This window comes from Lonchura striata, chromosome 7, assembly GCF_050655825.1.
Source record: "Lonchura striata isolate lonStrDom1 chromosome 7, ASM5065582v1, whole genome shotgun sequence".
NCBI classification, from domain to species: domain Eukaryota; kingdom Metazoa; phylum Chordata; class Aves; order Passeriformes; family Estrildidae; genus Lonchura; species Lonchura striata.
Window position 1 is genome coordinate 30,659,506 of NC_140709.1, and position 26,935 is coordinate 30,686,440.

A 26,935-nucleotide genomic window follows, 5' to 3' on the forward strand; every position below is an offset into this window, starting at 1 on the left:
CGCGGCCCGGCCCTCGCGGGCTGTGCCCGGGCCGCGGCAGCGCCTTGGGTTTAAAAACATTCCTGGGCCCCAAGAGCCGAGTGACCTGCGCCGCGCTTCCTGCTCCTCGCGAGTTCCAAACGCGTAGTACAGCATGAAGAATTAAGTACCGTAGTGCCTTTCACAGCCACTGGCATTACCTCTTCCGCAGTACTGTTTCTAGACTTGCACACAAATAAAATTACTTAAATGTTTAAAACAACAGCAACACAAACTTCCCCCCACATTTAATTCCTGAGGCAGAAAAAGGAAGGGAGGGAGGGAGGGTAACTCCTGAGCAACAGCCGAGTCGTGCTGCAATCCCAAAAGGTCAGTGATGTTAAACTAAAGAAGGGGAATAGTCACGAAGTGAAAGGCCAGCCAGAGGTTCGGGGTGTTTATCAGCCCTGAACCGAACAGGAGGCCCTGAAGCTGTTTGAGGATTAAGCTCAAATGATGGTGTTCTTTACACAAGAGTTCCTATCGGGCTCTGCTCCAAGCAGGTCAATAAAACGAACAAGCTCCCCTGGCCATCTCTCCCAGTGGCACAGCACGGCAGCTTCTGTCCAGGACAGTGACCTGATTGCAGACATCGTTAACTGAGATACCACCGAACAAGAACATCACTACTTGCATCTTATTTTGTACTTCCCTTTTCTGAGGGAGGATCCCCCTTTTTTTCAAAGAATAAAACATAATTTGCATTATTTTGCCCAAGAGAAGAAATTGAGAGAAAACTACAAGTTCGCGTGATTGAGGCAGATGAACAGAAACAGAGGCACGACAGGCATTTGACTCATTTAATGTTAGTTCTCACCGAAGTGCAAGGGACTCCAGCTGGCATGGAAGGCAATGCTCTCTCTCCAGGTTGTTCCCCTGCCACGGCGACACATCAGTGGGGCACGATCTCTGTAGATAGATTCACCTGCCACTGTGGACAGCATCCCATTAACATCCTGCCTACCTCTACAGTAAAGGCTTCTCCTGAAGGACGCAGGAGACAAAAGCTGAATTTCTTAGTGGAGATGACCTGGGGCAGGAGAAGGCTTGTTTATCATCTGTCTCTGGAAGGATTTTTAGAGTTCGTCATCTCTGCGAATCTCCCCCACGGCTAATTAACCATAAAGAGAAACCACGTCTGAGACCAGGAGTGCAGGCCTCCTGTAATCTTGCAGAATTCAGAGGCAGACAATTATCAGCTCATGTAGTGGGGCTTTTACTACAAAATGGCACTGTAATAAACCAGATCTAAGCTCCAAACAAAATTATTTCATCTTGATGGAGACTATTCTGGCAAATTACTACAAAAGCTTTTAGGGAGAGCTGTAATTCAACTAATTTGCAGTCACTGTTTGTCAACTGAAAAGGAAAAACAGATCTTTCTAGTCACAGACTACATTTACTGAAGTCTTAAAAGCAGTTTTTCTCTAATCTCTGATAACTTCAGTGTTGCCCATCACACTAGGAATGTGACCATCTTCTTCAGCCTTGCTTGGAGCTGTGTTTTTAGATACTTGCATTGTCATAATCCCCCTTCCTTCTACTTGGTCTCAGAAGTGCCAGGTTAATTTCCTAAATAAAATTTTTTAAAAATTAAATATTTAAATGCTCTTTGAATAGAGGAATCAAGACCAAATACATAACATTTCTTTGTAGGCTGCTGCATAACCTGGTATGTGAACAAGAAGTTACATCTGAGGACCAGAGAATAGAATTTGACCAATAAAGAGCAATGTACAATGTTTTTATACATACATATAAAAAACCGTTTCTTACTGCGTTTAAAACCCCAATCCATCCCCAGTTAAGTGTAGTGAGGTGAGTATTGTGAAAAGCCTGAGCACAGAACAGCATTATTCCAGCCTGACAAGCTGCTCTAGCCTGGGCAGAACTGAACATAGCAGGGGCTCAGCATGGTTATTTATTTCAGCCAGGCTGTGTGTAAACAGCTGGATTGCAGCCTGTTACAAATTATTACACTTGCTCAGAGTTTTTTCAGCTAGGAAAATGAGGATTAGAAAAAATGGACAAACTGCTGCACTGTTCACAAACTGTTCTAATGTATCTATCACAAATATTTCTAGTCAAAGCTTCAGAGAAAAGGAAATGTTTTAAATTACTTGAAGTATAAAGGGGTTTTTTTCAAATAGTTCCTAGTATGAAACAAAACAAAAAGCTGAGTAAGGTGTAAAATACATTCAAATTATCTAAATATCTCTTTTTCAAAAACCTCAAGCTCTGAATGACAGTAAAAGGGGATATATAAATGTGATATACCAAAAAACAGTCTTTTCCTTTTAGCTAAGACAGTGACACTAATAAATATGTACATGACCACTGGATATTCTAAAATTCAAAAGTCATACATTCTAAAATGAATATAAATCATACATAAACATTCCATATAAAAACTTCTGTACTATAAACACACACCTGGGTTAACTTCTCCATGCCTTTGTATTTCTGTGGGATTTTGTTTCAATACATATGTTATTTTATAAATATTTTGATTTGTGTTCCCCATACAACTTGACCATATCTCATGGTGAGAATGCTTGCCAAAAATAGTTACAAATGTTTAATGGCTTAGAAACAAAAGAACCAAATTTAAGGTCTAAAAGAAAGCACCAAATAAACTGAAAAATTAAAGCAAAGTAGTTATCTTTTAAAAGTAAAATAAAATTAATTACGAATATCTGCTAGGACTGCACATAGACAACCAGTAGACTATGTAGATTAATAGCAGACTTCGCTTGAAAAGGACAAGGTGGTGTCAGCTGAGTCCATGATTTGTTCCTTAGATTAGAGGGGAAATAAAGTAAATATGGTTTCTAGGAGGTTAAATTCTCATGTTTAGAAAAACTTACTGGTTTCTTTAATAAGCTGGGACTGTACTTTGAAATCAGGAATTTCTGGTTGATATAAAGTATTCTACTGTCCTTTGACAGCTTTTAACTCTGAGCCAAAAAAAACCCAAAAAACAAAAAACACCAAACAATCATTTACATCCGTCAGATTAGAAAGATAAGTTTAAGGTGAGATTTATGCTGTTAGGACTTGCTCCAGAATACAGTGAAGTCAACAGAAAAGCTTTTCTTTCCATGAGACCTTTAATATAATTTGCATAACATGAAAATTACTTTTTAGAGTCAATCCTTTGCTAGGAGAGGCATTCCATTAAGGCAGCTATGACATTCATTTATTCCTCTTGTGGAAGTTCTTTATAATACAACATTTTGTACATATCCCAGGGCAAATCTGGGAAGACTAAGTTAATATGAGGAACAGTGTGACTTTTCCTTACTTCTTCAAAGACTAAAAGCAGTTACATTACAAATTAGAGAAAAATCCCAACAGAGGAGCTGAGAAACAGTCACCAAGTGAATCAGCAAATCAGGCACAGCTGCAACATTGTTAATGGTAACCAAGGACAAATTATTCACTGCCAGCAAGACAACCAGAGCAGTGGTCTGTCCGGTTTGGCAGGGAAACAGTATTCTCTTCCTCTGAATTTTAATCAAACACTTTTAGAAGCATTACATTCATTAGCAAAGGGAGAGCAATGTACAACACCAAAGACAGAAACTGTGCTACTGTGACTATCTTTACTCTGTGTGTATACACCAACTTTTTCCTAATAGATAGGCCTTTTTTTTTTTTTTCCTTGAATTCAGATTTGTCTTTGCATGGTGTCTGCTTATACAGTAATGAACCTTTCCTCACCTCAAGACCTTTGAACCCACTGGCAGATATTAAATTTGGTGGGCACAAATATTAAGTTCCTACAACATAGTGTGCTCCTACAACACAGCGCAGAAAAGAAAGGCAAGACAGTGCCCTCCATGAGAGGAAATTCCAGGGTAGGAACTCCACAGTGTCCAGTGCCCTTTTGTCCAGGGAATGACACTGTGCCCGAGCAGCAGTGAAGAACTTGGGGCAGGTAAGGGAATAGAGGAGAGAACTTGAGAAAAATGAGAGGAAACAGGTGAGGCACAGGGGAGTGCAAGGAATTTGCATTTGTAAAAATACAAATACACACACCTGTAGGAAATACAGCTTCATTGGTTTTGCTGTCCACAGGATAAATGTTTAAGTTGGGCTGCTGACAACATTGACAGCATGATGAATAGGTGCAAAAATATGATGTCCTTGATCCTGTCATGACCCTCCAGACTGGGAAGTGTGCAAAGCCCTGCTGACCCTGTAGTCCAGGCAGGAGCTAGAGACAACTTATACCATTTATCCACTGAACCTGCAATGAATTCTATATTGGCCTGTCTTCACAGAGGGAAGGAAGCTTAACTGGCCAGAGCTTAGAGATGGATCTACTTAGACCCTCTGGGGTCCCCAGTAGGGGGTGCCCAGAAAAAAAATCCAGCTTTTAAAACTTAAAAGGATAGCTCCCACATGCTCGTACATCTTATTCTAAATAAACACCAGAAATGTTAAAATTAAAATACAAAATGTGTAGGGCAGGCAAAGCAGTTAAAAGTGTGGCACATCCTCCTACCTCCTCTGCCCACTAAGTCCTTGCACAATGAGTCCTTACCTCTACATGACTTTAGTAAAACAAATGTATGTTTTTTATGCTGCATTCTGAGTGTACCAAGCACCTCCTGAGCCTCATGTTTGATGGCAAACTGACCACTTCTCTGATCCCCAGGAACTTCCTTCTATCCCCGCTGAGAGCAAGAGGTTGAACAAACACCAACATTGCAGCAAGAAATTCTTTACACCCACATCTTTACATCTTTACATCCACAAAATAAATGCATATAGGGTCAGATATCCCTGCTTGCCTAATTATTAGTCAACGACTTGAAGTCAATGGGAATTTGAGTTCTCAGCTCTTAAAAACATTTTATTTCTGACAATAAATTTTAAAGGAAATACCATACCATTGCATGGCAAAATATTCCCTGACCAAAAGAAATTTAAATTGAGGTTGCATATTCTACATATGGAAAGACTATTCAAGAAAATTACTTTTGATTTTATACAGCACTACATATTCTTCTTTTTTAATAAAACAACTAGTTCTCACAATTTATATGGCTTTAAAAAGTTGGTGATAACTCAGAGCACTTTTCATTTGAACTGGTTTTTGTTTGTTTTAATCAGAGGCAAGTGTAGTCATGTAGTCTTATCTCTCTGGTTAAATTCCTATTTTCTACAATATAGCTTTATAAACCCGAACCAAGACTAAGGCATTTTTGTTTAGTAAATTTAAGTGACACAAGCAGTGAAGTAATCTTTTGTACTGAGGAACACATTGCACCAAATTCAGACCAAGGGTAGCTGCTGATTTCAAAGGACTCACATCTGAATCTCTCTAGAGCTGAATTTGCCTCAGTATAAATAAAAGCAGTAAATGTCACTTTTAATACAGAAGGGAGTCACAATTAGCTAAACCATCTAGCCTTTTTTCCCAGAAAGCATACTGATCTTTTTTATTCTATATTTTCTCTCAGCACCTCCAACATAACTGATGGGTTGATCTCTTAATTTCTTGGTTAACAGGAGAACATCCAAGCAATATTAGTAGTTGAATTCAGTTTCTAGATGAATTTCAAATGGGTCCCTCCCCTCAAAGTGTGAAAACAATGAGCAATTGATGCCCTCTCAAACTCTCATGATGTCCTCAAGGTAAAGAACAAAGGACCTGAGTACTTAAGTCTCAGTAAGAGGATTGCTACAGACTTCAGTTACACTGGGACCCAAAGGAGTATCTCTGATCAAAAGTGATTGTGAAATAAATAGAAACGTTTTTGACAGATTGAAGGACTCAGCTATTGAAAATGCACTTAGGACAGGTAAATTATAGTGCCAGTCATGCCATGGAATAATAATAGCAGATTTAATGCTCTCTGATAATATTAGAGGACAAAGTTACATTTTTTTCAATTTTTGTACTCTCTTTTCTGGTTGCAAAGAAAAACCTTTAATAACATCCAAGAAATATTTCAGATGTTTTCGTTTTAGAGCTATAAGTGAGGCAAAGTAAAGGTACAAATTTTTCCATAAATACTGTACACAGCTATTTACTTGTTTCCTACAATATCCCAGTTATCACAATGTATTTAAGACAACATATTGTAGTATCCTCGGTGGAAAGCTTCAGAACATCTGTTTATTTCAGAGTCTGGAACTGAAGATAAAAATAAGACAAACAAAATCTCAGAAGATATTAATAGTTACATACTTACTGAGCTCATTAATAAATTCTTCCACAGCAATGTTTCTGTTCCTAACCTGGAAACAAAATTATTGACATTTAAAAAAAAAAAACGACATATGTTTAGTTTTCAACAGAATGCTAATTTAGGTTTGAAGGACCTGATTCTGCAGTGTGTACTGGCCTAAAGTTCTACTACAACAGCTAGGGACAGACTTCAGACAAAGACCAGATCCTACCCTGGTGGTTTGTGTTTGGCAAGGATTGAGAATGAATAGCTTATTTAAACTAGTTGCCATGATGTAGCTACAGTGATATAGCCTGGTTTCAGGAAGCAGCTCCTCTTTTAGGCTGAAACATATCTTTGAGAAAGTTTATTCCTTCTGTTTAATGTCTTATTTTACCCACAGTTAACAAAGCATCTTTCTCAGTTTTTCTAACAGAATTATATAGTCAAGTATAAGAAAATGGACCTCAGCTATTTGTATATGGCGGCAGGATCTACATGACCTTATAAACTAATTTCTCAAACAAAAAACAAAAGGATATTGAACTGCTTCCCAGTTCTGATTTTTTCACTGCCTTATAAAACAGGGTCAAGCTTTCAACCATATGCTATGGCACCTCACTAAAGGTGGTTTGAAGCAAAGTGGAAAAAGGGAGCAAACTTGATGAATGCTATCAGTTAATTCAGAGTACACAAGTACTGCCAGAAAAACTGTGGTGTAGAAGTTATACATTCTGATTTAGTGTCTCTACAGTTTATAAAAGAGTAACTGCCTCTGGTGTTTTAGCTTTGCAGTGAGGAACAGCAAAGTGCCTCCTTCTCACGTCATCGAGCTGAGAGCTTGCAGGGACCAGGCTGGATGTCGCTCTCTGCTTGGCACCGTGACCAAAAGTGCCACCTGATTCCACCTGGCTGTTCCCCCCTGCTGCACAAAGAGCACAGGTTCCTCTGCAGTGGCTAATAAAGCATTTCAAACAGACCACTTCTACTCTAGGAGACAGCTGGAATCTCAATCCACCATCTAAATTTTTCAGTGAAGCTTTTACACTTTTCCATTGTCTTAGTCTCCTGCAGATTGCAATCTATTTATAACAGCTCAGCTATTTCTAAACCTCAAGCAGACAGAAAACTGATGCGTCACTGCAAGAATATGCCTTTGAAATGGCTGGGTGGGAAAAGAAAAAAAAAATCCAAAACACAGGAAGGTGACAAAAGTAGAAAAAAAAATAGTCTTTGTCTATGGAACATTATTAACATTCCTTAGCCTTTTTCTGTCATATCTCCTGACTTCCTAAATCAGCACATCAACTATGAATTCTAAGTACCTGTGCTTTTTAAAGTCATTTACTAATTCCTTTTCTTCTTTCCATTCTCTTCCTCTATAAATAGCTCTATAAATAGTTGAGTAAAGGCTTGTTGCCTGCAGAGTTAGACGATTTTATCTGCTTTTCAGATTTACAACCTAACTCCCTGAGGACTTCTTGTATTGCTACAGCATGCTGTTAACTCTTTGTTACCAGAAGGTTCAAGACTGTCAAAGCACCTATGAGGGAGGAAAAAAAATCATTATATGTGCAAATCCAATCCCAAAGTAAGGGATAATTCTATTTTAGCATAATACATGGTTTCATTTTCTTCACACGTAGAGAAATTCAGACATGGATTTTGTAAGATTTACAGGGAAAAAAATCAGGATGTTCTCCTCATTCAAAAAGAATATGTTAGTGTTAGAAAGGTTCCAGGAACCATGCTCACAAGTTTGGACTGACTTCTCTGCCTGGAAAAGCTGAGTAGTCTAGTATTCACCAGTCAGATAAATAGCATGATTAGCAGGGATATAGCAGATGTAGAAAGTCCTGAATTGGAGAAGGCAAATTCATTTACTCTTTCTTCTCACACATGGAAAATGAAACATCAAATGAAGCTACAGGAGACCTGTAGGAGACTTGTCCAAAACTTGCCAAGATACTGTGGATGCTAAAGGTTTGTCAAGTGCCAGCAAAGGAACATGCACAGAAGAGAACTCCCCAGGTTACTGGATTTTTTGTTTCCAAGACCTGTAATTTTCTGGGGAACAACTAAAAGGTACTAGAATAACAAAATAATAGTTCTCCAAAATTTTGTATCACAATTTACTTCCCCTTCAGTTTTTCAAAATATCTTACTTTCTTATAAATGAAATGTTTCAAGGTTTTGCAGGTCTCCTTTGGGCCACAGGTGGTTTCATGAGCCCTGCAGTTCCCTGGGCCACCATATAGTAAATATCACTAATCCTTGTACTTTGCCTTAAAAATTATTTGCAGATGTACTGAGTTGGGGAAGAATTTTCCCTATTCCAGAATGGCAGAGCCATTCTTATTTATGTAAAGTAGCAGCATTTCCTATCTGAGTGACAGAAGGAGAAGCCAGAGCAAGCTATCAATCAGCAGCTGGCCCCTCCTTCTCATCAGCTGTGTCTAAGTAAAAGTAGTAGTCAAATGTTCCTCGTGTCTTCCATAGCCTTGGCCACTGATAGCAGGAATAGCAGGGAATGTTAAGGAAAGCCTAAGGTCTCAGTTTCTTTCTTTGTAGTCTGTGTGCTGAAAAACATAACTACAGAGAGTGCAAATGCCATCAGCTCTGAACTGTAGGGGGGGGTTGTTGTTCAGGTTGAAGTGGAATAAAAAAGTTAAACAATTAAACTAAACATTATGGTGTACAATTGTGAATCAACACTCCTGATGCCTAAAACCCCTTCAGACAGCACTCTCACAAGTAAGACTTCTAATCTTGAAAACTCTTCAGTAAACTGTGTTATTTATAATTTTTATTGGCAAAAATGAAAATGTGGATAGACACAAATGTACATGACACATAGGCTGTCTGTCTACCTTGTATGTTTCACGACCTGATTTAGTAACTTAAGCATAAACTAGCATTCCAAACAGCAATACTGGAAAAGAATTTCAAATACTTCAAACTGCAATATATATTAAATTTTGGTCCAACAGCACCAAATTTTAAACTAAAATAGTATCACTAAAACAGAATGCAGTAATTAGTTTACAAAACTTATCTTACTCATCTTTAAGCTTATAAGCTAAACAAAACTGGTAAACCTCTGGACTTGAGCAGGGTGGGGGTGATCCTGCCACAACAGTGGCTGAAAAAATACACATAGTTCATACAGAAAAGGTGCAAGAGGAGGAAATGGATATGGGAAGGTTGGTTACTAATTAACCCAGGCCTATTCGGGGAAAGGGAGACAGAAATGGAACAATACAGTTTCAATGTAGCTATTTCCTGAGCTAAAGCTCTTTAGAAACACATCTGAACTATAGTTTTTTCTGAGATAAGTAGACAGTACTCACATTCTACATATTAGATAGGTGTGAAGGATTCTAACAGATCTGCAAAGAGTTTCCTCCTCTTGGAAGAGTGAAGGTTACACAGTGGGGGTCACTGCAGTCAAGCTTCTGGGTGCTGAAGTCACGTCTTGAAGGGAGAATGTTTTCCTTCACCTCCCAGAATGATGACACATATTCTGGAGAGAACTGCTCTGGTTGTTATTCTGCAGTGACAAAGTCACAACCCGTTGTTGCAGTCATTCTGTGGTGAGTAATTATGGTACCTACAAGCACTATGACTGATTACTGTGAATAACTAACACAAGCAAATGAGTTCCTGGGAAACAGACAGATGATTGCAATACCATACAATCACCTGAAATGGCATACTGGAGAACATGATGGAGTGTGGGGCTTTTTACTTCTGTAAATATAAATGCTAAGCTTTTTTTTCTTTACTTAAAAGGTAAAGAAGGTGGGAAATTCTTAGGTGGGAAATTTCCTCAGAAGAAAAGATAAATTGAGAGACTCCTGTGGAGAGAAGTATGGCTGAGTGAGCACATTTTAGTACATGGAGGATTTGTTTGTCCTGTGCTAAAAAAACAAGCTCATTGCCTTCTGCAGAACTGGGTAACAGCTGACAGAGTTATAGGCTCATGTGAAGCCATGATCAAATTATTTGCTTGGAAAGAAAAAGCATACATCCCTTGTAACATAGACCCTTTAAAATATCAGTTTATAGCAGTTTACAGAACAGTTTTCTTTAAGATGTAACTGAAAAATATATTTCCTGTGTTGATTTGCAAAGCAACACAGAAATTCAAAGCATCTGAACCTTCTTCCTCTGGATCCCATAATCCTGGGTCATTGTGCTATGTGGCTTTTTACGGATACATGCACTGCAGACATAAACTATATTTATGTTTTAGCTCACTAATAGGAGCAATGACAAGATGCTATTTGTTATCACCAGTGTATGGTGTCCTACTGTGTCAACTAAAAGGTTAATGTTGATATTACAATGAAACAGATTACTTTCTTTACTTCGCAGAAGTGAGAACTAGAATAGAAGAGTGAAAGAGCAACAAAGTAATTTCTCATTGCCTGCTTCTTCAGACTATTTAAAATATGCTGAAAATTGTATGTTGCTGTTGTAATTGAAGTGACAGAGAGCTGCACCTGCAAAATTCAATTGTCTCTTACTAGGAAGGTAACTGGTCAATGGTGAATATTCCAAAAGGCTCACAAAACTAGTGGTGACACAGGAAAGGAAATGCACAGTTCAAATGTACTTCATGATTCTTCTGCTCAGCCACAGGGAAAAAAATTCCATTAACATTTCAAATTAAAAGAGGATTTCTCTCTTTTTTTTTTTTTAATATAAAGTCTCTGCTTTCTTATGAAATTATTTAAATTTAGCATAAAACAAACAAAAGATGTTTTGTCTTAGTGCTGGCCAGAACTTCCTCCTCTTTATGTTTTAGGCTACAAATGCTAATATAATCACTTCTCAAAGGTCTTACACTTACAGAATAGTGTCTCAGAGTAATTCTACATGGTGCAACTTCTCCTAGGCAGAAGCACAGCCTTTAATTACATGCTGGTCCCAGATTGAAACCCTGCTGTTAACTCCTGCAGTTAACTGTACAATAAAGCACCTTCTCACTCCTAGAGCCTGAAGACATGCTCTTAGCAACAGCTATATGAGGAAGTGCCTTCATTTTTCTTGGCAGACAGAGGTGTGTCAAAGTATGACTCAATCACCTTGAGTTCCATGTTGTTTTTGAAAGAATGATGTCTGTTCCCATGCAGAGCTGTTAGCAGCATGATCCTCTGCTCCAGCCTGCTATTGCAGAGACACAGAGAGTGATGGATTGTCTGGGTCTGGACAGTAGAACCAGTGGCACCATGAAATCCATGGTGCAGATGCAAGACTGAGATTACCGAGAGGAGCTAATGACACCAGCAATCATGTATTTGCTTTGGAACAATTTAAATCTATGCTGTGCCCTGCCACAGCTGCCACTGCCTTTCTTCACTGAGCACTGCATCCCTAGGGAAGCATATCCACTCAATAAGCACTCAAGAAACCAAGTACTCTGTCCCTGTCACTGCCATTGCAAGTTTATTTATGATCCAGGGTGACCATATTTCTTTCTTGAAAGAAAAACAAAACAAAACAAAACCCTAAAACAAACAGTTCTCCTGACTTGCTACACATCCTTCTGCCAGGTTAATCATTGTCCACAGAGCTGATAAATTGAGTTGTATTGAAACTCATGATTACCCCATATTGGATACTAATAATTTATACTTTGAACAGAATATATCTGCAGCAGTGAGTGATAGATACTTATTTAATAGCTTAAAGGCCTCTGTTTATTCTACTGACCTATTTTTTCCCTCATTATTAAATTTTTCCACTCTGCTCTGCTGTCCTTTGCATCATTTGTGGCAATAAGTGAGTTATCTTTCCCTAGGCCATGTTCAAGTCATTATTTCACAGTTTTCACTGTACTCCAGGATGAAATAAAACAGAAAGAAATTTTGAAAAATATTCATAATATTGACTTTAAAACAAAAATGTAGATATTTTCAAGTGAAAATAATAATTGTGTGAGGTGCCAGAGTAGAAAGGTTTGAATACACTACATGTATTTAATAAGATACTGACTGTCACACTGTCAGCCAAACTGCAGTGCTGAAGAGCCTTGCTTTAACTTAGAGTAACAAATCCTTGAAATAAATGTCTGAGGTGCTCAATTCCCTGGTCTGACAGAAAGCTACTAATTTGCATCAAATGTTTTTGTGCTTAATTCACTATGATTCTGATGGAGACAAAATAAGTAACTAGTCATTCACTATGACCCCTGAGAAGGAAGCAGATGGTTCAAGTCCAAAGTGTGTGACAGGGAGGCCAAGAGGAATCTTACATACAGGACTGAGCTCCTAAGATAGATTTATAATTATTCTAAATGAATCATTAAAAGGGGTGATTTCCCTCCCCCCACTTTTTTTTTAACTGCTTCTCGTTAATATTATTCTACCACAACAGATAGATCATACAAGAAAAATTTCAGGCTAATGGTAGTTGGCAACATAAGCATATAATCTGCATTTAAAACATGATATACATTCATTGATCTAAAAGGTATGAAAAGTACTACCTCCAAAGTTAACTGAACCAATGCTAAATATGAGGTAGAATTACAAGCAAGCCAACAGTGCTTCAAAATGCTACTGACAAAGGAATTGCTGCAACATTTTAAAGTAAATGAGTCAATTGACATGAACTTAATATTTGGAATATTATTCCTCCTCAGGCTGGTTATGTAATTCCAGAAGATTATAATTTTGAGCTACATAAGATTCAGTGGAAGGTTAGAAGGATATATTTAAAATATTATTCACCAGTCATAAATAAGACTTTTAAAACACCAGGATAATTATTTCCATTAAGGTTACATCTCCATTGATAGGGCTCTACCTCTTGCTAGCACAAGTCCATCAGCTGATCTGTTGTGTCACATAGAAATGTGTTAATTAGGCTTATTCATAATTTCCTTTGTTTCTGAGCCTAAAAGTTATGCCTATATTTGCTTTCCAATGCTAAGGTAAAATTTTCAGAGCTACAGAAGATAGGCTGTGGAGGAAGGCACTGAAGTCAGTGAGCCCAGTTGCCAGGCTTGAGGCTTCTACTCACTAGGAGAAAATCACCTCAAAAAAATATTGTGCAGGGCATATATCTCCAGTACTTTCAGAGTCAAATTCATTATTGGCTGTTACTGTTACTATGAATCATTAAAGACCACATCCTGATATAAGAGTCTGCATCAGTAACATATATGGAAGTTCTGGTGCTGGTGATTAATCTAGTCAAAACCAATGCATGGGTAGAGTTTTGGCTTGAGAAGAATGTGTGCAGCTTACTTGTGTGAGGACAATGCTGAGGAGAATTATATATTGTAAAATCTGTATTTCAGATAGCCAAGTCAAATCAAGTCAGAAACTCACAGCTGTTGAGGACCCTTGGTTCTTGGAGTCTGTCAAAGAGATTCCTTAAGAAACAGCCCTACCACTTTGCACTCTATACCAGTGTATAGTTCCTTACTAATTCCACTGCTGTTTTCATGTAATACAAGCAAAGCACCTCAAATAACAACCAGTTAACACAAATAAGCTTGATTTTAATTTTGTATAGAAGCACACTGAGGAAATCTTGAATTAACTGATATTCTGGGACAGTGCTATTTCAAGAGGTCCAACAGGGACAGTATTTTGAAATACAGACCCACATGGTGTGAAAACCACATGCCTTTTTCTCTTCCTACATACAGGCAGCTCTGACTCTCACAGAATCAAGCACACACATTGAGAGCAGAACAGCAGACGTGATGACACAACGAGATGCAATACAGATATCATTTCCTAACAGACTCCTGAAGTCTGGAAGGCAAGCTTCCCTGCCATCACTTGCTTCATTCCCTGCTTCATCCTTTCCAGACCTGGGAGACTCGAGAACGAATTATACAGCCAAAGACATCCTCAGCAGTGAGATATCTTTGAGGTATTTTTTTTTTTGTCCACTAGAAGTTAACTGTCCTACCAAGAAAAAATGCACTTTCCTCTAGCCCCATTCCCACACACACTCCCTACAGCTATTTCCACCCACGCTACAGCTCTTTTTAACTGTGTTTAAAAAGCTGAGAGCGAGAGAAATGTGCTGCTGCTGCTGCTCCTCCTCCTCAGGTGGGCGGGTTGGTAGCTGGTCAGTTTTCTGCACCATTTCTCATTGCTAAATGCGTGGGAGGCTGAGAGCAGAAAGGGAAGGAAGCGGTCCTCTTAGGAAGGGAGGCGTATCGAAGAGAGTGGGAAGCAAATAGCCCCTTCCCACTTGCACATGTGCAATTATACGCAATTGAAAAACTAACACAATAGATCTGCAAGCAGAGCTTTCCAAGCTGCAGTCCTAAACGGTATCAAACAGCTTGGGTCTCAAAGCCAAAGTCGGGGGTGACCAGATCTCTGGGAAGACAGCATTTTTCACCCACGGAGAACAGGCTCGTGGGGAGGAAAAGGAGGAGGGAAGAGGGCGTTCCTTACAGTTATGGCTTTGTACGTAGGTGGAGGGTGGTTCGGGGAGAGGAGAGACAGATTGCTTGTGGCAGCAGGGAAGAAAGATGTAGGAGGGTGTTTGCCCAGGGTCCCGTCTCACCCAGGGGGTTCTGGCAGGGTGGCTGCAGCACGAGTGCTGTGCTGAGCCGGGCTGGTGGCGGGGAGGAACTCACTGCTGGATGGACCTCGCCTGGATCCTCTCTCGTCTCATCAACACGGCAGCATCTGCAGCAGCACACAGCCACTCCCACGCTTTCCCCGGTGCTCTCTGAGGCCAGAAGAAAAGGAAAACTACTTCGCTCACACAGTTTCATTACGGATTTGCTTTCAGCCTTTCCCAAACACTTTCTAGTTCCCCACTGATAAGATGCAAATTAACGAGTGAAGAAAAATAAAAGGGGGAAAATAAAAGTTGATTTTTCCCCCCTCCCTCACACAATTTATTGTTACAGAAGAAATACACTACTGCATGCCATTAGCTGTATGCCCTTGTCCCAAATCTGTGATTTCAGATGTTGTACAAATACATTATCTGAAAGGTCTCTGACCAAAAGCCCTGGGGAAGGCAGGCTGTTCACATGAGGAGACATAGGTTAAAGACAAAAGCAAATATTTGTTTCTCTACATTACATAGGTGTTTCAATCCTTCTCTAGGTTGACCTGCTGTTAGAGAGTGAAGAAACAGATTTGTTTTCTGCTTATTTTAAGTCTTCTTCTGCTCTCAGTGATGTCCCTGGAAGACTCTACTGCAGACCTGAGCCTTTACTATTAGGTACCCAAGCTGGCACGAGGAAATTTCAACCTGCATCACCTGTTTTCAAGGGCTGTCAACTGAGTCTGGACTGAGAAATAACAATGTGAGGATTGTCTGTCAGCACAGTAATAACCAGGTAGCAGGCATGAACTGGAAATTTTCTCATTCTGTTCCTCAAACCTTCACAGACTCATTTTACCTTAACCTTCACAGGCTGTAAGGATGAACTTACTACCCACACATACAGAAATAAGATGCCAGTTGTTAGACCAGCAGAGGAAAAGGTTGAATTTACAACAAACCTGGAAACAGCAGCATGGGACATGATGAAGTACTTGTACCATTTATTATCTATTCTTAGTCAACTACTCTGGGAGCTCTCAGAAGTGAATGTGAGGCACAAGTTAATGGTTAACTAGGGTTGTCCAGGTGGCACACAGAATGCAGCTGAGCTGCTCTTGGAATCTTCCTTGAGAGCAAGAGCTCCCACAGTCTAAAGTTATATGTTTTTTTGGAAAAGAAATGAAAAAAAAAAGCAAAAACCCAAACCAGAAACAAAACCTGAAAACATCTGCTCAACTCCAAAGACCTCCTACAGCCTGCAACTTTCTCTTTTCAAACCTGCTGAAGGCCCTGCCAGGAAACTTCTCCAGGGGGAGGAATTACAACCTGTTTATCCTTCTGGCTATCGCACTTAAACACTCTCAGTTCCTGGCTTGGTCCAGTATTGTGCAGCCCTCTTTGCCAAAAGTAAAATAATCCATAAACTCCCAGGTTAAAGGTCATCTTCTTCTGCTTATTCTCAGGCAACTCCTTATTTTCACTCTTTTTCCACCACCTACTTAGAAAAGTCTTTTATTTACTTTTTAGAAAGCATTTTCACTTTGACATTCCACTCTGAAAAAAATGGAGTGTGCAGGAGGACTACTGAAAAATAGGATGATATCTGAGTTGCTTTTTGGACAGGATTGCAGTCAGCTAAATGGCTGTGAAAAACCAACAATTTTCTGACACTTATGAATCCTCTGCCCCTAAAAAAACTGTAGGTAAATTGAAGCCATCACCAGCAGGTTTAAAAATGAAGCCTCAAGAAAATGGCTTTCATGTTACCACCCCTTCTTCTTAAAAAATACTTAAAAAAAAAAAAAAAGAAGGGAAAGGTTTGAAAGAAAATATTAAATATACATTCAATGTCAGCACCGTGGAGAGAAATCAGTAGTTGTCACAAGGCAAAGCTTGTTGCTACTTCATTGTTTACAAAGGAGTAGGCTCACTTGTGTCCTTAATCAGACATACAGCTGGAAGACTACAAAGGGTTTACACCATTACTTACAGTGATGACAGGAGGAGAACAGATCAAAATCAGCCTAAGTAAAAGATTAATCAGATCACCAGCTTCTATTTTGGACCCCCAGAAACAGACATCCCATGTAACCATGTCCTGATCACAGCCTTGCCCATGTGCAGGTGGAATTTGTTAGGAGATTTCCAGGGCTTTCAAACAGCCTCCACCTGCTCTTACCCAAGGTTAGCTTCCACACACCCATTTCTTTGTTTTCACAACAATACTAACGAAGAGATTATACCACTGAAAAGTTCTTTTCATATTTTTATGTGAAATGTAGGGACTTTTCGTCACAGGAAATGAGAAACAGAAATGTTACCTGCTTATCAAACCCTCTAATTAGTAATGCCTGGATGAGAGCTGCAGAGTTATTCTCAAAAATAATTTTAAAAATAATTATCTAAGTCAGGGCTCAGGTTTGCCAACTGTGATAATTTGGTGTCATTTAGCCTGGTTTAAATTTAATTGCATGGCACTTGATATAATGCAGCATATAGGGCTGTCTGAACACTAAATGACACCAATAAGCTGCATCATTGATTATCATATAACCTTTAGGTGAAAGTTTGAATAGTTAGGATCACCTAACGAATTCTTGCAATTAATTAGTTTGCCGCAGACAGTCTCCCAGTGCCTGCAAAAGCACCTCATGTCCTGTTCCCAGTTATTTTTTTCTTCACATTGTACAAGACTCAAATCTGAGACTGCCTTAATACAGAAATGTTCTGGAGTGGTTTTTCTTTTTCTTTTTTTTTTTTTGTGCGTGTGCCTATTTAGTTTGATTAAAATTATTACGACTAGATTTAATATACTCTGAGAGTCACTGCAACGGAAATGCCAACAGAGATGACGCTGCTATAACCAGGGGCTGAATCATTTTAGAAATAAAGAACAAGGTTGCCCTCTGGAGACTTCTTCTGAGAGCTAGGACTTTTTTTTCCTTCAAGCAAAATTAATTTGCTAAAAGGTTTTAAGTTGTTTTTTTTTTTTTTCTTTTAAAGTCAAATGTGAGTCAAGGCAGCTGATGCTAAGAACTTGTTACACCAAGATATGATGAAGCTACAGTTCAAACTAATGCACTGTATTGTCATTTACTCCATGGTTCATCACATCTTTTCCATGGCTCATGTTGCTATGTGTCAGCCTAAAAAACAGTCATGGAGTGGTCTTAGATCTTGAAATCAAAGTGAATTTTGTATTATTGACTCCTAGGGTGAAATATTCTCAAGTGCTTTAATATTTTATTTTCTTTCAAAAGGCAGTTTTCACAGCTGCAACTTCTGAGTCTATTTATGCTGAACGCACAGGCTGTATTTCAGCACAGCGCTGTCTGTAGCTACTGCCGGGTCAGTAACCGTGCTTATTCCTAATGTAACTGTACATACACGTTCTCCACGTGTTTACCTTCATGGATAAGCAGTTCTTGCAGGGATGTTAGACTAGAGCGGCTCCTTAACCCCACCTCACCCCTGACCGTGTGTCCGTAGCTGCGAGGGCACTACAGATGCGTCTGGTGTTTCAGGTGCAAAGGTGAAGAGAAGCCGGGAGGTCAGAAATTAAGAAACCAGAAATTAAGAAATCAGTCCAATAAACAGGCGGGACGCAGCTCCGGCGCACGAAGTTCAGCTCTGAGGGCAGTTTGGCAATGCGAGCTTTCCCCGCCTTTAGCAGCCAGCGCCTGATGTTACTGCTACACGCGGCATCCCTCGCTTCACCGGCAAAGCAGCCGCACCACCAGATCCCCTCACACCACCCGGCCTTATCCAGGACGGGGAGCAGCACTTTCCCTGCGCAGGGTAAGGAATCTGCCTTGGTTACTGCCAAAGGCATGGCGGGTACGAGCCCTCACGAGCCGCTCCCGCTGGCGGAGCCGCCGCGGCCGCTCGGAGCGCCGCGCATGCGCGGGGCCGCGCGGGGCCGGTGAGGGAGCGGCCGCCATGGCGGGCCCGGCGCTGCGCGCGCTGCCCAGGTAACGGGGGCCGCCCTGAGGGGCTGGAGCGGCGGCGGGGAGCGAGGGGCGCGGCGGCGGGGCCGGCCGGGAGCGCAGCCCCGCCGCTGCTGCGAGGTGCAGCTCGGGCCTAGAGCAGCCAGGCCTTCGCTAGCTTTCACCTCCAAAAACAAGCGTGCCGTTAAACAACAGCGTAATGTACGCGGCGCTAACATAGAACTTGGAGTGGGCTGGGTCTGTGCGCTGAGGTAGCTGGAAGGTGAATTTCTCACTGCAGCTCTGATGTGTGGCCAGCACAGCCTTTCTCAGTGGCCATGAATAAATTACAGCCTCGCTGCTCCAAATGAGTGGCGTGTTCACGAAGTTTGGGTCCCTCCTGTCACCCACAAAAGTATGAGCACTCTGCGAGCTCTTACACAATGTACATGAAATGTGTACACACGAGGGCAGCTTTGTGTCACTGAAGCTTTTGGAAATAGGCAAAAGTTTTGACAACTTTTTTTTTTTTTTTTTTTTTTTTTAATGTCAACATTTAAACGTGCCCACAAAAAGGCCGTAAATCTTTAAAAGACACAGAGTGTCAATCATATCCCCAACCCCTCTGTCCTGGCATTTTCTCCTAACTTGAAAACATTAGTAGCTGATACTGGTATCTGCTATTTATATACTAGTAAGCAAAAAAATTTTGAACTGTTTCAACAGCAAAATTTTGCCGTAATTTAATTGATTCTTATAAGGAGAATGTAAAACAGTTTTGTTCCCAAATTTTTCTGCCACTGCTGTGCTTAACCCAGCAGTCAGATATTTGGGAAGTCCTGTGGCTGGTTTATGGTTTTAGCTGTTTTTTTAATGCTTCTTTTTCAGGCTGAGGGCACTGAACAGACTGCAAGTAATATTACAGCATTTGGTAAGGACAGCCTCATGTTTGACTGCTTTGGAAGCTTTCAGGACTCTCTCACTCCCCTGAGGCACACAGCACATGCAACTTCTAATGTGTCTGCACACAGAGGTTCTGAACACTCAGTTATTGCCCAGGCATAGTATTGCCCACATCTTTTGAGCACTTTGTTGCAGGTGTCTATTATAGTGTAAATTAAAGCTTGATTGTTTTGGCTTTACTTTTTAGATATTTCTTTATTTTATAGATATATAGATATTTTTATAGATAGATATTTTATAGATAGTTTCTGTTTTAGCTTCTGTAAATTCATCTCATTGTGAGTGTGAAAATAGTTCAGGGTATTTGTTTTCTACTGTTAAAAGTTACTTAAGGGCAAAGCAGGGTGTACATTTGGGTTTGCAGTGTCAAACTACTAGTAAGGATATATGGAACTGTCATTGTTCCAATTGTTGCAAGTATTTTCAGAATGTCAGTTTTAAGGAACCATGGATTTGTGTTTTATCAGTAGGGTGTGGAATTTTTTGTTTGATTTTTGTTTGTTTCTTTTGTAAATTTTAATTAACTGGACTCAAAATGTTGTTGTAAAACAATGTGTGGTCCAAAAACTTGTCTGAGGTTTATTACTCTGAAGGACTCAAAGTAGTTTCCAAAGAACTGTTTAGGAATTGCAAATAGAAGTACAGTGGGAAAAGCAATTTCAGAATGTGTGTTTTGTGATCCTAGATAGTGTGTAGAGAATATATTTCCTAAACACTTTTGTAAATACGTTACTCAGGTTACCTAACTGATGGCATTTGCTTTATTTATTTGTTTTTGCATGCACAGAAAATGTCTAAGCAGACAGATTCTGCAGCAGAAGTGTTGTTGGAAAAGAAAGGAGCTGCAGGAATAATAACTTTGAATAGACCCAAGGCTCTCAATGCACTAAATCTGTCTATGATCCAACAAATTTACCCTCAAATAAAGGTTAGTATCTCCACTTCTACCCATCCACTATACATATGTTATTTGAAACCAATTTTAAAATGCAGTTAGACACTTCTTAGAGTACTGATTTAAAGGATGAAAGTTTGTGTGAGTAAAGTGAGCTCAGATTTATAGCATGGGAAAAACCAGGCAGTTTCAAGCAAGTTAGAAAGAGGAGACACATCAAAGAAACAAGCTGTCAGACAGAGTTAAATTTAGCATCTCCATAGGTAAATCCACATCCATGTTAATACCAGCACTGAATTAAGAGCAAGCACTGCTCAGCATTTGTGTGTTCCTTTTGGCAGCACCCACCTGGTCAGCTGGCACAAATTTCAGCCCATAGAGTGGTGTTGACTCTTGATGGAGTGCATGTTTTGTGGGGAGGCTGCATGGCTGAAAATATGATACCAGCCACTAGGAAGCAGGGGGCTGTCAGTGTCATTCCTTAAATAAGAACTCATGCATTTAGAGGCACTGTTTCTACAAGTTAGTGAAGAACCATGAGATTTTAAGCACGAGAATAATCTCTTTTAAGTTAATGATACTATTTATCATATGCACAAAGTCAAATTCATTGGATACCAATATTTGTTGGGTAATTGTCTGATGCCTTTTGGTGTTTATTAGACATTTTTGAAGCACAGCCTGAAATGGTATCATAGTTTTTGATTTCTATCAGGCCCTGTTTTGTGGGGTGCTGCCTTTCTTCAGAGGATGAGAGCTGTGCACAGGTGTTTTTCTGACCCAGGAAAGGCAGCTCTGCTGGTCTCTGCTCTCATGGTGAATAGGATGCAGAAGTGGCAGGAAGACATTTAGATCTTAAACTTCAGTTTAAGGCAATATGTTTTAAAGTATGGTTCGACTTGCTTTTTGAAAAAGTGGAATAAGAGTTACAGACAATAAAAAGAACAAGCATTTACACAGATTTTAGTCTTATGTGGAAATATTTACTTCTTCTTAGACGTGGGAGCAAGATCCTGAAACTTTTCTAATAATTATAAAGGGAACTGGAGGAAAAGCTTTTTGTGCTGGAGGTGACATCCGAGGTAAGGACTATCCTCACTTAAACATTTGATGTCTTTCCAAATCACTATTTTGTGTTGATTTCCTTTGTTTACAAAATTTTTGTAAAAAATTCTTGCTACACAAGAGTAAGAGATCAGTTGCGCTGACTCCTATGACACCTTGATGTATAGATGCTATTTAAGGTATTTGTCAGGAGACAACTGTCAGGACAGTGTATATTAGAGTAAAAATTACATTTTTATGAATAACTGATAATATCAGCCAGTCATTCTGGCAGGAGAGGGTTCTGGTCTCTACATTATTCTTCCAAGATTTTCATTACTGACAGCTTCTTTCTAAGAAATTTGAAGGGCCCTAACAGGTTGCTCTGATAGTATTAGATAATTTGTGTCTAATGTTTTAGATAGCTAGATACAGATTTGACAAGGGTAATCAATGTATCTGTGATTATTTTTTTTAGCTGTGAACTGCAGGAAATCTCCAAAGTGTCAAAATTAGCAGTTGTTGTAAACTGTAGGTAAACAAGCAGCACAGGTTATTGTTATAACAATGTATAACAATATATTTTTATGTTTTTATGTTATGCTCTAATTTACTTTTAGTATTTAAAGTCTTTAATATAGTCAGTTTTAAGTGACAGTTCTAAATGTTGCTATGAAAAATATCACAAATGAATACTAGACATTAGGAGGGGTTAGAAAATGGACCATACTCTCACAAGTATTTGACAGTCTCCAGCAAAATACCATTAAATCAAATTTAAGACTTATGTTCATATTTAAATTTGAGCAAATTTTCTCAAATATAATAAAGCAGGATTAATTATGTCTCTATTTGCTGTAGGAAAAGACCCAACTTATGAGGCATTATTTTCTTTTACTTGTGTTTTCTATTAAGCTTACAATTATCTTCAGAATTTTTATTTCTCTTAAGCCATCACAGAAGCGGGGAAAGTTGGAGATAAACTGTTACAAGATTTCTTCAGAGGAGAATATAGGCTGAACAATGCCATTGGTATGTTATTAGCAATTTCTGAAACAGTATACTTTTCATTACACTGGCTTCAAATGCAAATTTATCTCTTTGATAATCTATTAAAGACTGTGGTAACATCAGAGAAGTAGTCATTTTTTTTTTTACCAAGTTCAATACCAGTAATGTAACATATCCCATTTTTATACCTTGCATGTAGAATATGTTTCTTTTGTTTAAGTTATTGTGACAGCTATTTTATCCCATCCCATTGTTCTGGTTAGTTCCATTTCCTCTGTGGAAGAATTAGTTTTAGCTGCAGACACTGCAGTTCAGCTCTAAGTATCATTGATCTGCTTCAAAGAAGAACTGAGGTAAAAATAGATGTGTGGAAAATCATTAATATTCAGTCAGAAAGCAAAAGATTCAATTATATGAAGGCTTTCCATTTAAATACACTGCATGAAAGACTAAGGCTGTTTACCTCAGGAGTGAGCTGCCTTAGTTTATTGCAAAGATATTGGGTGAAGTTTACCAGAGTAAAGCATATTAAAAAAGGATATTAATTCTTTAGGGTAAAAGTCAAGAGTTGAAGGTTTTGGTGAGAAGAAACTACTCCAAATATATTTTAATTGAACTGAGTTCTAAAATAGTCTGTTAGTCACTACAGGAGGAGAGGTGGTGTTGCCTGCCTTGACAGAAGAGCACAGCTATTAGAGTAATTCCTGAAAAGCTCTTTTTACTTTGTTTCACACAGTTTCAGGACTGAGCATGCTTGTCATGTACCTTTCTTTTCTTCACCAATACAAGGCAAAAAAATACTTCAAGGTTTTTAATAGTTGGGAAAAAATAATATTACTTTTCCAGTTGAACTTGATGACAATTCTGTTGCAAGGGTACATAACTTAAAAGTCTGTTTTCTTTTTTTAATTTTTTAAAGAATTATTAGGTGTTCAATCTCTCTAATGCATGTAATTACAAAACCCAGATTTTTTTCTAGCTTTAGTATGACCATATTCCTTTAAGACTGAGATTTCTGCTAAAAATATTTATTTATGTCTTACATTTTACAACTTAAAAATACAGCAGGGAGCTGCTATCACAGCACTGCAATGGGAAAGGATTGCTGCCATAGAAATTTGGTTCAGGGGGTAGCACCTACAGCCTATGCATTAGCTTGTAAGTTCATGTAAGAACAAAGTTCAAAATACAGTTCTCTTAACATTTTCTAACTACTAATTTGAAGGATTGAACTGCATTTTAAAATAATTACTTTAAAAACAAGGCTCTATATAGTTGTTACAGAAAAACTCTCAACAGGGTTGCAGAGGATACCTGTATGAGCAATCTTTTTGGACTATAAGGCTGACCCGAAAACACTGAATACAAGGCAGCTGTTTCATTCACAGTGAAGTTCTGAGTCTTTCCATGAATGGTAATTGAAACCATTAGGGTTTAGTTTTATGCCTTCTAAAGGCCCCAACAGATGACGTTGGTAATTCAGGACATTGTCATCTGAACCTGCCTGCACCACGTTCAGCGTTGTATGCAAGAGCTGCCATGACAGAACATGCCTGCATTGCAGAATTTATACTCGCATTGTGCCTGGAACCTGCCCATACTTCTGGCTTTGTAATAAAGCATTGAAGGGCTGGAACACACCCTGTGCTCTTAATCCAGATTATAAGAGGGGGTGAAAGGGCATCTGCTGTGTCCCAACATCAGGCAAAGCTATTTATATTGGCTAAACTGTCAGGTACTCACATAACAAACAGTCCAATGTTTGCTAGTTGTATAATGTTCTCTTACAGCACTCACGGTCCAGTAAATCATTACTTAAGAATTACATACGGTACCTTCATTATAAGATGATAATATGATTACTGCTTAAATTCCTATTTACTTTCTGCTGCTCTTGCTGAAGTAAGATGTAGGGAAACCTGTCATGTGGCAGCAAGTCACAGGTCCACTCTTGGAAAAGGTGGGTGACTGTTTTCCTTGACATTTTTTACAGGCACCTGCAAGAAGCCATATGTGGCACTTATTGATGGCATCACAATGGGAGGGGTAAGTTAAGGACCTGGGTGTGATCCCTGATAGATTGCTTTAAAGTCATCTCACGTAGTGTCTGTGTGTTGAATGAAGTGCACACAAGGCATTTCCAACCTGTCGATTGAAGAGCAAACATCACCATCTGAACCTTTGTCTCTCGCTTGTCTGGGTGCACTGCTGCCCTTGTAGGGCCTCTGCTGTTCCTTCCTAGCTAATACAAGTGCTTGCTCTAGGAAAGGAGCAGAATCCACTCACTGCTGGGAAATAGCCCTTACAAAGGTTCTCAGAATACCGAGGGGGAGTTTATATATTATACAAAATCTGAGAACAGTTCTCCATTCTAAGTGTATTAAAATAGAATTATATAAAAATACATTTAAAGAGCAACTCTTTGAAAAATTGGGAAAATTCTAAGCTATACCTTAATAGACATTTATGAGTTCTCTATTTTTCCAAGAAATAATCTGGAAATGCATGTACTTTCTCACCTCTGTAGTACTTTTAAAACATCATTTTTGGGATACTGATTCCACACATAACTCACACAGGGCTGCACATTATTTCTAAAGCAACATAGTTACACTCAGTTTTAATAAGTTTTTAATCAATTGCTGTCTGTAAATACCATAAGTAGATAGTTAACAGGGCAATGCTGTGCTTTTTTTACATGCTAAAATTCTGTTTTGGTGAGTTTCACATCTGTAGGTTATATTGGCACCATATTAGAGAGTGGATTAAAATAAACTTCAGTTATTTTGAGCACTGAGTTTAACTATGAAGCCTGTCTGCTGCACCACTGCTTAGATTTGCATTGTTTTCTAGCATGTCCCTGTGATATGGGTGTAGAATCTATTTAAATAAAGCTTGTCAAAGCTAGATGTGATTCATGACCTCTCATGACTCTTTCCTTTTCATCTGTCCTTATGCATTTCATTTATCTGTTTTGGTCATCTCAGCTTTTGATTTAAACAGAGTAGCTCTCTTGCAGTTTGCTTCTTTGCTACCAAGCCCCAAAGATCTCAGCTTCACAGCCGTTCCCCCCAGCCTAGCATACATATATTGTTTCCAGCATAAAGGGGACTGGTTCTGTAGCTCTTCTTGCAGAAAAACTGCTTTATTGACCATAGGAGTCCTGAAGGTTCGTAGACAAGAGGTATGGAGTCCATTTATTTTATGGACTTTTGAATAATAGGATGGAAAGCTATGAATGAGCAAAACTGCCCAGCAGCCAATATCTTTTTAAAGGTCCTGCAGATGGCTTGTTATGACTGTGGCCTGAGCAGGAATAGAGTTTAGTCCTTTGAAAGGAAAGTGCATTTTTGGAATGAAAAGACCATAATTGAGTCAGATGATCCTGCATTACTAATATTCTTTGTGAATTCTCTTTCCTCTAAAGAGCTTTTTAAATATAGCAATTAGCCTGAAACTTTATTTTGGATAATCAAATTTTAGTGCAGGATACCCAAATTTCAGTGGTACTGTGATACAGTTTAACTGCCATTAGAGTTTGAATGACAACTTAACATATCCTAGAAGTAGCATATTTACTTGTGGTAGGGGATTAGATTTTGACTCAGAAAGTATGCAGCCTAATTTAGGGGAACTAGGTGAAAAAAATCACAGAAGTGTGTTAGAAACTCAGTTACTATGTGCTTGGATAGTGAAAGTTGCTACTGGTACACAGATGCCATAGATAGTAAAACCTGGAATTTTATCCAAAAAATAAACTGGTTCTACTTCATTATTGGCTAGGGGCTGATGGATGGTTTTGGGAGCTTCATTAGCCAACAGATGGGGCTGTGGAGCTTGTTCTCAGCACCTTCTTGTCTGTTCTGTAGTTCATCAAAAATTGATATTCAATATAAATGTATCTTTCAATCTTTTTGTCCTTATTTGGAGCAGTAAGTTCAAATTTGTAAGAAAGATTTGTTAGAAGCAAAGGTGACTGCAGCTTACTGAAAAATAGTGAAATGAATTATAAATACCAATTTACTGCTAAAGGATGTGCACTGTTGAAAGAAACACTGGGCACACACTCTCAGGTTCCTAAAAACTACTTCAGATTTACCTGGTTTCTATCTGTAAAATTTATTTTCCTTGAAATTAAGTGTCTGAGCAGTTGACAATAAATTCATATGTTTGAGGCTTTTAAAAATAATACTGTCTGCAAAAGATGTCCTGAGTTTGGTCTTCTCAGTTGTAGAAAAGTCACGGGGTCTTAAGTTCTTTGGAGATGAATATAGGTGATTTATAAGATCAGGCCAAAGCTATGGTTTTAAATAGAACTTTGGCACAAAATTAGTTACTGCATCAGATTGTCTAACAGA

At 38.9% G+C, this 26,935-nt stretch overlaps 1 protein-coding gene and 2 long non-coding RNA genes across 7 annotated transcripts in view; 2 read left to right on the plus strand and 1 right to left on the minus strand.

The window, feature by feature from the left end:
* Positions 1-804: 804 nt before the first annotated feature.
* Positions 805-15,300, minus strand: LOC116183850 (uncharacterized). Its single transcript, XR_014956781.1, has 3 exons — positions 14,742-15,300; positions 6,225-9,750; positions 805-927 (listed from the first exon to the last, which is right to left on the minus strand). It is a non-coding gene; the product is annotated as an uncharacterized LOC116183850 (long non-coding RNA).
* On the plus strand, positions 9,742-15,935 carry LOC146766929 (uncharacterized). Its single transcript, XR_014956783.1, has 2 exons — positions 9,742-14,502; positions 15,296-15,935. It is a non-coding gene; the product is annotated as an uncharacterized LOC146766929 (long non-coding RNA).
* Positions 15,936-18,384: 2,449 nt separating this feature from the next.
* HIBCH (3-hydroxyisobutyryl-CoA hydrolase) overlaps positions 18,385-26,935 on the plus strand; it is a 38,684-nt gene continuing 30,133 nt past the window's right edge. For 2 of the 5 annotated variants that reach the window (XM_085585307.1, XM_021531413.3), the window contains exons 1-6: positions 18,650-18,709; positions 19,553-19,595; positions 20,415-20,555; positions 21,520-21,604; positions 22,518-22,598; positions 24,571-24,623. In XM_085585307.1, coding sequence (XP_085441433.1) covers positions 18,678-18,709; positions 19,553-19,595; positions 20,415-20,555; positions 21,520-21,604; positions 22,518-22,598; positions 24,571-24,623 — 435 coding nt within the window. In that variant the 5' untranslated portion in view covers positions 18,650-18,677. Of the gene's footprint in view, positions 18,537-18,649; positions 18,710-18,914; positions 18,923-19,552; positions 19,596-20,414; positions 20,556-21,519; positions 21,605-22,517; positions 22,599-24,570; positions 24,624-26,935 lie in introns of those variants that run through there. The other 3 variants (XM_085585308.1, XM_085585305.1, XM_085585306.1) reach the window with 3 other exon arrangements.